Source organism: Propithecus coquereli, unplaced genomic scaffold (assembly GCF_000956105.1).
Source record: "Propithecus coquereli isolate 6110/MARCELLA unplaced genomic scaffold, Pcoq_1.0 Scaffold94, whole genome shotgun sequence".
NCBI lineage: Eukaryota > Metazoa > Chordata > Mammalia > Primates > Indriidae > Propithecus > Propithecus coquereli.
Window position 1 is genome coordinate 5,297,616 of NW_012155729.1, and position 14,492 is coordinate 5,312,107.

The 14,492-nt window shown below is 34.9% G+C and overlaps 1 protein-coding gene across 4 annotated transcripts in view; it reads right to left on the minus strand.

The window, feature by feature from the left end:
- Nucleotides 1-14,492, minus strand: part of ESRRG (estrogen-related receptor gamma) — a 562,217-nt gene that overhangs the window by 51,050 nt on the left and 496,675 nt on the right. For all 4 annotated transcript variants that reach the window (XM_012664914.1, XM_012664913.1, XM_012664915.1 and 1 more), the window contains 2 exons: nucleotides 7,649-7,759; nucleotides 3,860-4,021 (listed from right to left, as the gene is read on the minus strand). In XM_012664914.1, the coding sequence (XP_012520368.1) occupies nucleotides 3,860-4,021; nucleotides 7,649-7,759 (273 nt within the window). The remainder of the gene's footprint in view (nucleotides 1-3,859; nucleotides 4,022-7,648; nucleotides 7,760-14,492) is intronic.

A 14,492-nucleotide genomic window follows, 5' to 3' on the forward strand; every position in this document is an offset into this window, starting at 1 on the left:
TAAGTTGTCTAGCAAGATCCATAAATATATTTAAGCCACTTATATAGGTCAGCTAATATGGGTTATGCTTTTTTAAGCACCGTCTGACTAAGCACATTCTACGTTTTGCTAACAAAGCTACGGTACATAATAATATTTTAATCAACCACAAAGAACAATAATAGATCTGACTGTTGGGCTGATAATTGTCTTATCACACCCTGTGAAACCTAGCTCTAATATTTGACGGGGCCTCCATTACTTGGCAACCAATTCTAAAAAAGGCCAACAATGGAGAGAGAATGAAGTGGAGTGTGCAGTACCTCCGTATCTACATAAAAGAGATTAGAGGCGACAGCGTTCCATTTTACAGCTCAATCATATTGTGTTAGCATGCGCTTATCCGAGCGCGGACGAAATTGAAAGAGAAATAAAAAAGAGTCAGGCAGATAGGAACCAGAAAAGCGAGGCATGAGCAATTTCCAAGGATATAAAAGGATGCTAATGGCTGGGCCCTGTCATTCTTAAAAAGGGCCATTAGGGCACCATCATCTGTTCTTGTGCCCTTATGCTCCTCCAACTAAAGTCAAGCATTTTCTAAAGCCCTTGTGATCTTTTTTCTTCTATAGATAAAGTATGGTCATGTTTCATAACAACACACTTTCCCATTTATATGATTTATTAATGTAAGTCAACTAATTCTATTTACTGATAAAAAAAAAAACCCACCCCATAAGTATTTTTTCAATGTTTTCTTTTGTTGAATTCTTCACTTTTTTATATAGCAAAAGCAAGTGTACAAAAGTACGTTTGAAGCAGTGCAGAAAAGCTACTGATCTTATCTTAGATGCTAAACTAAATTTAAAATGTGTGTGTGTGTGTGTGATTACATACACTGAGAACAACATGAAGATAACAGAGGTTTAAATTTTAGTATACTGGAAAAAAATTTCACTTAAATTTTAACATAAGCTTTACAGAAACAAAGAGTTTTAAAGTTAAGACTAAGACAAGTGAAATTTCAGTTTTGATTTGGCTTTAATTCCGGCTCTGGCCCTAGTTATCAAGACTGGTTCATGTTATCAAGAATATGGTTTTACTTTTTATCGAGGCAGAAATGTGACTTTGATCTTTACTTTCTCTTTGCCTTTACTTGCCTATTCAGTGCCCCACAGAGCTGCTGTGTGGTCCTGCACTGCCCAACCTCCCTGAACCCAGGCTAGGCCAGCACACTTGATATTGCAGTACCTTCTCCTTCTATCTCAAAACACTGTATGGCACAGGTATTATTAAAAAATTATTTTTTTAAATTTCAGTTAATTCTTATTTTGCTAATCCCTCTCTGAAAAGCCAAGATACTCCGTGCAATCATTTAAAACACCCTCGGGTCTCATGAAAATCAGAGCTGTGAATCATCACTCCACAGTGAACTCCTCTGGCATTTGCTATGGAGAGAGAATAACGTCAGTCCCCACCAGTTCTAAGCCTCAGCTTAAGACTGAACACATAATCGTATAGTAATTGTTTCCACCACTGGAAATGGTATTACTCATAGTTATTTAAAGTTACCATCTTTACAAAAGTCACTAGAGCTCCTTCACTGTGACAAGTTCCTTCGTGAGCTGACATTTCTACTTAGATGCACAAATGGACCTGCAAATTTATTATTAACTTTCTTTACCAGAAGCCTTGGAAAGAACTGTTGACTTTTATTGGTCTTTATTATGGCATGTCTGTATGATATCAAAATATCGGCTTAACAAATATTTTAAATCAGGGAGAAGTTGAGCAGAATTCTCTGCAATGATGGGTGGTTTGGAATCATAGTGACATAGCCTTTCACGCTGTTGTTGTTAATAACAATGATACTATCATCATTATCGTTTTGAAATAGTTCTTTCAATCAAATGCAATTAACCGGTGACTAAAATATCCCAATTCTACTCTAGGAAGTAATGCTGAATGTATGTTTTGAAGGTGCCGAATACATTTGCGAACTTTTGCAAGTGTTTTTATCTCTCTGTCTCAAATCTCCCTGTCTTTGAATTGAGGATAATAATACCTGATTCCTGGGTTAAAACAATGGTTCTCAATTGTGAGGAGGAGGGTGAGGCTGGCTTGATTTTGCCTCCCTGAGGACATCTGGCAATGTCTGAAGACAGTTTTGTTTGTCACAACTCAGGGGTGCTACTGGCATGCAGTGGGTTGAGGCCAAGGTTCTGCTAAACGTCCTACAATGAACTGGACACCCCCTCCTCACCACAACGAAGTCCAAATCTAATCCCAAATATCAATAGATTCACAGCTGAGAAACCCTGGGCTATAATAATGATATTTTAAATATGTGTGTATACATATGCATATATGTAAACATATATAATGATACACTATATTAATATAAATGATATATATCGATTGTCTTTGGACACTTCAACAAATGTTAGTTTTCTTTCTTTCTGCTCTAAAACCCTTCAATAACACTTTCCTTCCAAATAAGTTTTCACATCCTGTTGAAGCAATTCTGGCTGTTCCCACTGCCATAATTACCAAAATGCCTTAACAGCTTTCAGTAAAACCCTTCTAAAAAATATTTTTCTAAAAGTCATAGAGATGTAGTTACAGTCCAAATGCAATATCAACTATCGCACGATCAAATTCTCATTCTCCTTTTAGATGTAGTAATCCTTGCGTAGGTGTCTTCTAAGGAATACACTCAAGCTCACCTATTTAACTAGTTTTGACTTAATTTAGGGGCTTTATTAGCAAACAGTGTAAGACAAAGTAGCTGGTATAATACAGAGTGATGTTTAAATTAGTTTACAATTTGCTTGGCCTCATCTAGAACTGAAACGAACAAAGCCATTCAGAAATGTCAGCTGTGTTGCTAACCACTGTAACAAATTGTCGCCTGAACGCTGCACACCTAATGACTTCAAATTAGCTTCACTGCGATATAGCCTGACAGTTCGTTACGACTGTTAGCAACATAGCTGGCGTATCATGACCAATAAATTGGTTTCAGTGTGGGCTGGGAAAGGGACTTCCATCAATTTGATTAAAGAAATTACTGTAGCATTCAAAGCATAAAGACAAACTAGTTTAAGGAGACAGAAATAAGTTAACTGTACCAGAAAAATACCGCTCATCATTCAAAAACTTGCTTATAAACTATTTGAAAACCAAAGTTCAAACAAATAAAAAAATAATTCAAGCAATTGAAGCAATTCAATAATTCAAATACTAAAATTCTCAAAACTTACCATCAAGTATATGTTTACTATTACAGGATGGGTTAAGAAAAAAAAGTAATAGAATATTTTAAAATATTAACTTTAAGTTACTGTATGAGAAAACTTATCATATCAGTTTAACATTTATTTTTAAGTTATATATAAATTCATGATAAATATCTAATTGTAAACCAAAGCAAAGCTTGTGAAAGTAATATTTGAATAACAATTCAATATAACTAGCCACCATGATCAATGAAAGGAGTGATTCTTAAATGGAAAAAAGTACATTAGACCACTGTTGACAAAAACATTTTTTAAAGTGAAAAGAAAAAGTAGAAGTATTTCCTTAAGAAAAAGTTCAGAATTTTAAACAGCATAAAGGAATGTTTTTAAAAGTTATATTCTTGTTATCTTACATTGGCAATAGGACCTTTATATATGAAAAAATAACAAGAGCTCAAGGTAGTACAAATATATAAAGGTCTATGATTCCATTAGGATCAGCAAAATTCTGAATTAAGTGTGATTAAAAACAAACGTAGAGACTTTCAAAAAACCTAATGAGAAAATGTTGAATTTGCCCAAATCTGCATACATAACCTAGGACATTAATTGCAACCTTTTCTTTTTCTGTTCAGAAAATGTACCTGGAATATGCTTTGCCCATCCAATGATCACCACCAACTCTCTGTCGGCCAAGTCACACAGTGTAGTGAGGGCTTTGATGTCGCTGTCGGGGACAGTAGGGTCAGGCATGGCATAGATCTTCTCCGGTTCAGCCACCAACAAATGTGAGACAATCTTGTTATCTGCAGGATCAGACCAGAGCACTACAAGATCACTAGTAGTATCATCCCTCTTTTATAAACCCTAATGTATTTTGTGTTCTGAAAAATAACTCAAATAGCCTACAATAAGCCCCAAATATTCCATTTATGGTTTAGTATATGTATATTAAACAGTGATCAGGAAAACTCATAGCAAGAAATAAGCCACTGCAGTCGTAACAGAATGCATGCCTTTCTTTGCTCTATCTGCTTTTGCTGGAATGAAGCATCTGTCTTGTAGTGAAAATTTTTATAGCAAACAGATAAGAGAAGTTAGATGCTTTCTGGGTTTGTTCTTTGATTCTTAAGTGGGATTTGGGGAAGTAGATTAAATAGTACACAACAGTTTTACAATAAAAAACCCACAGCAAACCACTGAAATATAGACCATAATGTGGGAGGCAAAGAACTACTAATACCCATAGTCATAATGGGCATGAAAGTCATTAATAGTCTTAATTCCTTTAAAGAAGAGCACAGGTCAGAGCCCTTCTGCCTGGGTGAGTTACTGACTATATAACTCTATCTCCGTGGGATGCATTAAATAGGAGTTTCTTTCTTTTCTCCCCCTCCCCACACACCCAGTCAACCTTCCACATATAGCTACTATCAGTTTCCATAAAAATAACTCCTACTTAAATTTCACAGTATTTTCTCTTCTGAGTGTCTAATTCTTTAATCCTCTATTTTCATCGGTTGTCCTTAGTTCATTCTCTGGTTCAGATTTATCTGTCTGAAATTTGTGATGTATGTTTTTAAAATCCTTCATAAAATAAACACTAGAGACAAATGGAGAGCATCACATCAGATGTGTTTTATTGCTCAGGGGCATGTGAGACTTTATGGAAGGGGTTGTAAAGCCTTGCTAACAGAATGATTTTTTTCTTGGTGGCCCTATTTTCAATTTCTATATGAAGCTTTAGATTTTATACTTTCTTCTAAATGAGAAAATACAAATGGGTAAGAATAAACCCCCATATTTAAATATTCTATGTAGTATTACTGTAGAAAACCAAGGCATTATATGGGATTGTTTGTGAACAAAGCCAAAGTTTCCACTGTGTTTCCCAGACCATTTGCCTTTCACTCCAAGTCTTTAACTTTTTTAACCTAAAATGAAAAGGCTTCACATAACTTGGAATATAGCATTCTTTTAGTCTCCTTTCACAAAATAATGAGACTTATCCAAGCTATAATTAACACTTTTTCTGACATAAAATTTTTAAAATTTACTAATATGGCTGCCATATTAATTATATTTATTTCAAATAGTCAACAGATAACCAGTTATTGGCAGCAGTATTCGATTACCATCAAATTAAATATGCAGATTTTGGAGTAGTCCCAAATACCATATTTTCTAGAAAAAAGGAATGAGAAATTAAACAGATTCTTTTTAATTTGCAGGATCTGCAAAGAATGACATTTGTTTCTCATATATGCTACAGAAACAACACCCTGTATTTTTAGTTATGCTTGGGAAAGTTTCAACTTTCATTGCTCTGACAATGCAAGAAAACCTGTCAGCAATCACTAGATTCTCAGGATTAGAAGAAAATGCAATAATAAAGGGCACAAAATTGTAGCTGGAAGAAATCATGATTCTAATTTTTTTTTAGTACAGGGAAAAGGTACTAGTTTTAACCCAAGTCAACAGATACTTGACTTGGGGGTTCAGAGAAATTTGGTTGAAGCTTAGAAATTCCCCTAATTCAGAAAATGGAACAGCCGGCAGCACAGTTTCTAGGTAAATCTTATTTAATGTTTCCCTAATTAGAATCAATAGAACCCAATTTCCATTCTTGGGCCTTTGTAGTACACAATCAGTCAGGGTCCAGAAATCTCCCCAGCCACTTTCTCGGCAAATCCCAGGCACAGTCTCTTGACACTTATCTGACAGGATCTGAAAATTAAGTTTTATAAATGTTTGTTACAAAAACATACTAATTGGATGGACTAAGGAAAATTAACACAGAGGCCTTTAGATAATGAGTAATGATTTATCAGGAGTCCTCTTTATCTCAGACAAATGGAGCTCACTGAAATTGCTGTAATCTTCTTAAAGGTACTTGACAAGCCAGTTCCCAATATCTCAGGTGTACAAAGAAAACCATAGGTGTTTCTCTATTATGTCAACTTACCAATGGGCTGGCGTTCATTTTTCTTTCAGTACAGGAAATTATCAATGGTTTCAGTCAATGTTTGTATATAATAAATGAGAAATGGGCAGTCTGTATATTATTGAATTCAGAAAAACTAAACCTCTAATGAAATTAAGCATTAGTGTTTATTGCATTTTATTGTATTATCAGAAAGTTTTTTATTATAATGTGCAAAATCTGCTTAATGCAGCCCTGGATTGTATTTCCAGAATGCCAAACAGCTTATGCAGACTGAGGAGAAGATGCCAGATTGGACAGTTGAAGGTATAATCAACATAATGTTTTTTGGAAAGGCAAAAGGAAACTATGCCATATGTTCACTTAAGCTTTAATTTTATGTAAAACTGGTTGTTTTTCCTTTGACATAGCTAAAATGTCCTTTCATTTACAGTTCAGGGTCTGTTTTATTTATTTAACAGATTCCCATATGCTCACATGTATGATGCACAGCAGTGACCCCTCCTGGAGAATCTGAATTAGAAGTGGACACTTTCTCTTCCCTTGAAAGCGGATCAAAACTTACCCAGGCCTTTTCTGGACGTGCTATAGAGGCAACTTCCTACGGTGAGTGTTGGTTGTGTCTTCTTAGACAAAGACAGCTGAATGTGAGAATTGTTTTCACCAAAGCACTTCTCAGTGCTCAGTAGGAATCCTATGCATAAACATCCTAAAATGCTAGCTCTGTTGCACAACTATTAACTGATTTTTCAGAAAATGGGATACAGTTACTGCCTCAATCTATATTCCAGCTCTTTTTAGTTAATGACAAAGAGAATGGGGCTTGCATTTTAGCAATGTACCAGTCATCCTTTCAAATTGCAACCTGGCATCATAAAACCATGGGCTCTTTAAAAACAATTCATAATGCCTATAAGGGCATCTCAGATGGAACCAGCAACCTATGCTTGTTATTAGTAGGGCCCATTCTTGCTTTAATCTATTGCTAGCTAGTGTGTTAACCTTCTATAGCTCCAAATTAATGAGGCCCCTAATGTATTTTCATTGGGAGGTTGAGCAGTCAAACTCATTTACTTAGTGAAAACTACAAAACTCACTTTCTTGTGAAATCTGAGACTAACAGCTCCAATGAACTAATGATCATAGTATGATCCATTTTATGTACCTCTGCAAATAAAGATAACTAGTATATGTAAAATTCACACTATATAAGCTATGCATTAAAATGCTTATGCTCCCACACAATGACTAGGTGAAAAAAGGCTGGGGAGAGAAAACCACAAACATCTCTAAAAGAAAAAAAAAAAAAAGATAATTAGCTGAGTTGCTGTTGCTCCTCACAGACAATCTTTGGGAATAGAGTCACTGTTCTCCAACAAAGAGAAGTCTCCTTGGAGTCAGTACGGATGGGCATGCCAAAGCTGATGTACATAGAGCCAACTGGGAGGGTTTCATGTTCTGGGAAGCCAGACACATCTGCTGTACTTACATGGCTTTTTGGCTGGCTGAACCAGCTGAGGGTTCAGGTACGGGCTGTTCTCCGCATCTATTCTGCGCTTATACTTCTGCCGACCTCCACGTACTCTGTCAAGACGCACCCCTGTGGGCAAAGACAGGCACCGGCTTACTGTTTAGGCAAACATCTTTGAGACCAATCAAATATGTAGACAATATCCCCAGGGGCGCTTTGGTGACAGACAGTAGAATATAGAATGGCCCAGGGGTAGGAGAAGAACGAAAATAAGTGGTGGCTAAATTGAAATTGCCAATGCTTGAAAAACATATGCCAGCAGATAACATACATGAAAGACATGTTACGCAAGGCCATTAAGGTTACTATTTGCACATCAAAGAAAAGATGGGTTTCCATGTGAATTAATACAAAGAAGCTGTATTTGGTGCTGGTGTAGTTTCTCAAATTAAAGATGCTGGCGTTTTGTATCTTCTTCATCAGTCACTCCTGAAAGCTCAATGTGTAGGACCAGGTAGACCGGTAGACCAAGAGCTATCCAACCCTCCTCCAGTCTGCCAGAGGACTCCATATGGACTTGTGAAACTGAATAAGGAGCATCCACATGTGGGGGGCTGGCATCACACTGCACAAGATTCAGTCCTGTGCAATGCTAGAATCGTTCCATATTAAAATGTCAATATGGCCCAGAAGGGGAATGTTATTTACATTTTGGCACACGTTTGCATTTCCTGTCGTATATGAGAAAACAGAGAGCAGGTTTGGGCTGAACACAGTATAGAAAGAGGAGCTTCCTGAAGAAAGAACTCAGAAGGCTAGGATATTGCAGGAAAGGCATGGTAACCAGAGAGAGCTGAAGGGCGAAGCTGGAAAGTAGGCAGAAGTAGACTGACATGAATAAAGCTTTTTCCCAAGCAGTGATGGGCTGCATCAAGATTCAGAAAGGTATTTTTGGCAATGGAGCTAAAAGATTAAGGAAAAAGCAAAAGGGAAAGAAAGAGATTAAAAGTACAGAAAAGTTTCATTCATATGGGGAAACGCTTATTTTATTAATAATCTAGTTTCCCGTCTATATTTGTAAAGTTTAGGACATGACCATATAAATCTTTATCAAATAAAGGGACATTTGTAAGAGTGAGGAAAGCCTGTTTGTGGTATTAGGTTATACCTTAATTGCTATAACAGTGTAACATTTTCCATTAATAAATTCAGCCATGTAATTCACTGTACATATTTTGGCATTTCTCAAACTGTTTAGGAAATAGATTTGGTTTAACAGCATCATTGGTATTATTATATTATTGAAAGGCCTCTCAGAGCCATTAATATGCAAATGGACTCTGTAAAACTCTAAGAGGAAGATACATAGCATATGAAACATTTTGCAAACCAATTTAACAAAAGAGCCTGTTTTTTGGAATACTTATTAATGTCATGTGGAACATGTGAGTTGTGGGTTATCTGAATTATATGAAACAGTTTGGGAAAAGCTGATATAAATCTGTGTGAATATTTACAGTGAATATATTACTCAATGTTAAGAATTATTAGTGATCCATAAGATAAAGGAAAACACAATTTTTTTATATTATCTTAATAATACTTTATGAGTTGATTATCTTTTAGTGGAACACACAAACACTTGGTTCTAGATAAAGCCTGAATTATCATATTGAAACATCAGAGTACAGTTTAAATGAAATCAGGAGACTTCAAGAGCAATTAAGTAGGTCAGACAAATAAATATCAAAAACCGAAGAAGTTAGGTACAGTTTTTAAGTATTCACTGAAAATTGTCACAAAGAAGCTACATTTCCTTATTGCCGCTTTTAAAGCACTTCATGCCTATAGTAGAGCCATTCGTTTGTTGATCTAATTCCTAATGTCTGTTTTTACTGCAGCTATATTTACTAAAGTTTAACACCTTCTACTTCCTTCCTCTTTTATCACGTTTTATCTTTTCTTCATCTTTTCTTCTTCAAAACTTTCAAGATATTTTTCCAGTTTAAGGTGGTCACATTTTATCTGGACATCAAATACATAGTCAGACCTGTTTCACTGTAAGAGTTTTTAAAATTCAAAATCATATTATAAAATTAAAAGCATATGACACTAGTTATATCCTCAGATGTTTGTCATCCAATTCCAATCCAATGGGAACATTTAATCTGATATTATTAGAGGTGTGAAGAGAAGGCAGGGGGAGGGAGGAGGGGAGAGAGGGAGAGAGAACAAGGACAGGCAAAAACTAAAGAGAGAGGAAATATTTTGGGACATCTTTAAAGTTGTTGGAATGAAGATAGCTCACAGAATAAATCGTGATTGGGCTTGCAGTGCTTGTCAGGGAATGTGTTCATCATTAGCAGCATATTCTTATATACTGAACTACACAGCACATATTCTCCAACACAGAGTCAGCTGGGGAGCTTCTGACAATGGAGGTTGTCCATTATGAAGGACCATAGAAGAGGACCATGGCTGAGTGACTTGACTCAAGGTCCTGGCAGGAAACAACTTGGACTCACAGTACTATCACCTTAAAGCCACCAAACATCTTAGCCAACTGGGCCAGGTCTACCGAGAAAGTGCAACACTGAAAGTTAGTTATTACATACCATGAAAAAAAAAATACACATCATCAATTGACAGAATTTTTGTTATGTATTATGGGTCTTTTTTTCATTTGTAGAGACATATTCTTTAAGCACTGTCAAATACTTTCCATTCCATTCCCTTTCAACTTTGAAAACTGACATTCAAAAATATTCATATTACTTTCTCCACGCTCCTCAAAAATCTAAGGGGGAGCTTTCTTACGTTCCCACTCTACCCTTTCCTGTGCATCGGTAGATCCTATGCGTGGGTAGATCAATAACTATCTGTCCATATATTTGTACATCCATCTCATCCTCCCCATACAGCCATTCATCCAACTATACGTCTATCCAGTTTCTAAATATTCAAGACTTTTCACACAGGCCATCATTCTATACTTCATTTCCTAAAATGAAGATCAGTTGGACAAAGCATTCTTTTATGATTTATAATTTTATTTATATGATACTCAGTAGAAAAAAGATTAGATATTGATACTCATAAAAAATTATATAATTATATAGTAAAAGTTGACAGAGACTCAATATGGAGAAAAGTTTTCCCACCAAGGTTAGATAATAATTAATGGTAAACATTTCTAGAGTCAATATATTTTAAAAGATTATAATAAGTAACACATGAAATTTTCATTCTCTGTCAAAAGCAGGCAGATATTGACAATTTCAAACATTTAAACCAAGTAAGCAATATTTCTACTGCTTTTAATCTCTTTTCAAAATCTGGAAAATCTGTCTTTTGTGCATTGTTTAGTGGTATTATTATTATCATCATTATAATTTGGTTTAGCTGACTTCACGCTCAGTGAAATGTTTGAACTAAAATCCTAGTAACACAGAGCTGCAACTACTTTTACATCATACTAAAACTATTCATCAGTTTATTCCCTCTGGGGGAAAATACCACCCAGTAGTACCAGTTCCCTCCCCAACCAGGGACAATCACATAAACACACCTACACACAAGTGACACAGATCTAAAAGTTAATCAGCTCAAAATATATCCTCAAACATGTGGACACAGCCTCTCTTTTTATTTTTTTTTCAGTAGCTTGAAAAAACACTTAACAGCCTCTTTATTTGTGTATCTTTGAAAACAGGTTTCATGTGAGTCATAATAAGATATACACTTAAATTTAAAAATGTTATTTTAAATGATCTGATAAAATACTGCACAGAAATTATTAAGATATCTCTATAACTTTTTTAAATGATTTTTCAGAAAAACAAAAACTTAAAAACACCAATACTATTAAAATATCGTGTCACAAATGAGACAGGATTACAGGAAATCAAACATCAAATTATGAAAAGCATTGCTCATAATTTTAAGAAGACTCACTGGAAAACAAACTGTATAATTGGGATACAACACTTCTTATGAGGAAGCTAATTTCACAGCGAGAAAAGGTAGATTGCAAACGACAAAAGTATTTAGCCGAAGAGTAATGCCACTGAAGTTTAAAATCCTGTAAATCAAACACATTGAATAAAAATTCTACCACTACTGCAATTGCCTGGATATAAACTTAAGCCATGATTTCTCATTAGTAGGAATATATGCAAATGATATGTTGAGTTAAAAAATAAATATATATTCATTAAAAAAATTGAGAAGGGGACAGAGAGAAAGAGAAAGATAATAAAAACCACCAAAGGAGAATATTTTTATATAATTATTTGTAACTACAACTAATTTATAGATAATTTTTGAATTTTCTGGCCTAAAATTTTTAGCATTGCATATATCAAAATTAAGGATAACTAATTATCAATCTATAAATCCCTATGAGTTTGGTCCATTATCTGTAATCATGATTTTTGTGATGACTATAATTTCTCATTTTAATTTTTTCAATTGTGATCATAATACTTTATTCTTAAATATTACGTAAAGAATGTGTCAAAGAAAATAAAGCATAATGTACAAGTCAGAATGGTTCAGTTCTTTTTCTGGCTTTTTCAATAAACAGCTCTGTAAACTTTGATGAGTCCCTTAACCTATTTGCTTTTCAAAATATAAGATGGATATAAAGAGAATATCCTCCCTGCTGTTTTGCTATAATGATTCAGTAATATTATGTCACAGATATTACACAAATGCATATTTAAAATATTTTATAAACCTTAAAGCCATATACCTAGAACCAACTGACCTTTGACAAAGCAGACAAAAACATACCCTGGGAAAGGACATCCTATTCAATAAATGGTGCTGGGACAATCAGAAAGCCATATGCAGAAGAATGAAATTGGATCCCTATCTCTCACCATATACAAAATTAACTCAAGATGGATTAAAGACTTGAACGTAAGACCTAAAACCATAAAAATTCTAGAAGAATATCTAGGAAAACCTCTTCTGGAAACTGGCCTAGGCAAAGAATTTATGACAAAGATCCCAAAAGCTAATGCAACAAAAATAAAAATAAATAAATGGGACTTAATTAAAATAAAAAGCTTCCGCACAGCAAAAGAAATAATCAACAAAGACAACTTACTGAATGAGAGCAAATATTTGCAAACTATGCATCTGACAACGAACTAATATCCAGAGTCTATAAGGACCTCAAATAACTCAGCAAGAAAAAAACAAATAAGCCTACTTAAAAAGTGGGCAAATGACATGAATAGACATTTTTCAAAAGAAGATATATAAATGGCCAATAAACATATTAAAAACTGCTCAGGCTGGGCATGGTGGCTCACGCCTATAATCCCAACAGTTCGGGAGGCTGAGGCAGGAGGATTGCTTGAGTCCAGGAGTTCAAGACCAGCCTGAGCAACATAGTGAGACCCCATTTCTATGAGAAATTTTAAAAACTAGGTGGGCAGGGTGGCTACCTTCCTGTAGTCCCAGCTATTGGGGAGGCTGAGGCAGGAAGATCACTTGAGCCCAGGAGTTTAAGGCTACACTGAGCTACAATTGGGCCACTGCACTCCAGCCTGGGCCAGAGAGTGAGATTTTGCCTCTAAAAACAAACAAGAAGCTCAACATCACCAATCACAGAAATCCAAATTAAAGCCACAATGAGATACTTTACTCCAGTTAGAATGGTCATTATTAGAAAGTCAAAAAATAATGGATATTGGTATGGATGTAGTAAAAAGGGAATGCTTATACACTGTTTGTGGGAATGCAAATTATTACAACCTGTCCAGAAAACAGCAGAGAGATTTCTCAAAGAACTAAAAGTAGACCTACTATTTGATCCAGCAATCCCACTACTTCTCTTCCCAAAGGAAGAGAAGTTATTATATCAAAAAGATACCTGCACTCATGTTTATCACAGCAGAAATCACAACAGCAAAGAAAGGGAATTAAGTGTCCAGCTGATGAGTGGATAAAGAAAATGTGGTATATGTATACCATGGACTACTACTCAATCATTAAAAAAAAAAATGAAATAATGTCTTTTGCAGCAACTTGGATGGAACTGAAGGTCATTATCCTAAGCGAAGTAAATCAGGAATGGAAAATCAAATACTGCATGTTCTTACTTATATAAGTGGGAGATTGCTATGGGTATGCATGGTCATACAGAATGGAATAATAGACACTGGAGATTCTCTAGGTGGGAGGGTGGGAGGAGCAGAGGGATGAAAAATTATCTATTGGGTACAATGTATACTATTCAGGTGATGGATATACCAAAAGCCTAGACTTCACCATTATACAATATATCCATATAACAAAACTGCACCTTTACCCTCTGAATCTATTGAAATGAAATAAACAAATATTTTATTAACCTTAAAATGCCAAGTAAAAATAATACTGCTATATTATTTTATTGAAATATATTTTGCGTCATGATCATTTATTGAACATCTATCCACATGGAGTTTGACATTCCATCCCACCTCAATTCTGTAGGTAAAAAAATTGGAGATATGGTGGAGTCCTTTAATTATTCTTCAAAAAATAATTTAAAGGATAAAAGCCAAATAATTAACGCTATTTGATGTCTAAATAATTTATAGAAATATCTGGTGTCTCATTTTATTTACTGTTCATTCTTGTCACTAATAATATTTACATAGGTGATTATCTTACAAAAGATAAAGAAATGAACCAAAATTCTATTTAAAAAAGATGCTTTCCCAGAGTTTAGCCGTAAATACACAATACAGAGAATTTATAATTATCCAATTAACCTAACATATTTAAAAGACTCAAACTAACCATTTTAATAGGAACAAACAATAATAATAGTTTTGATCAGAACCTGGGAAATCCAGCTTTGTCA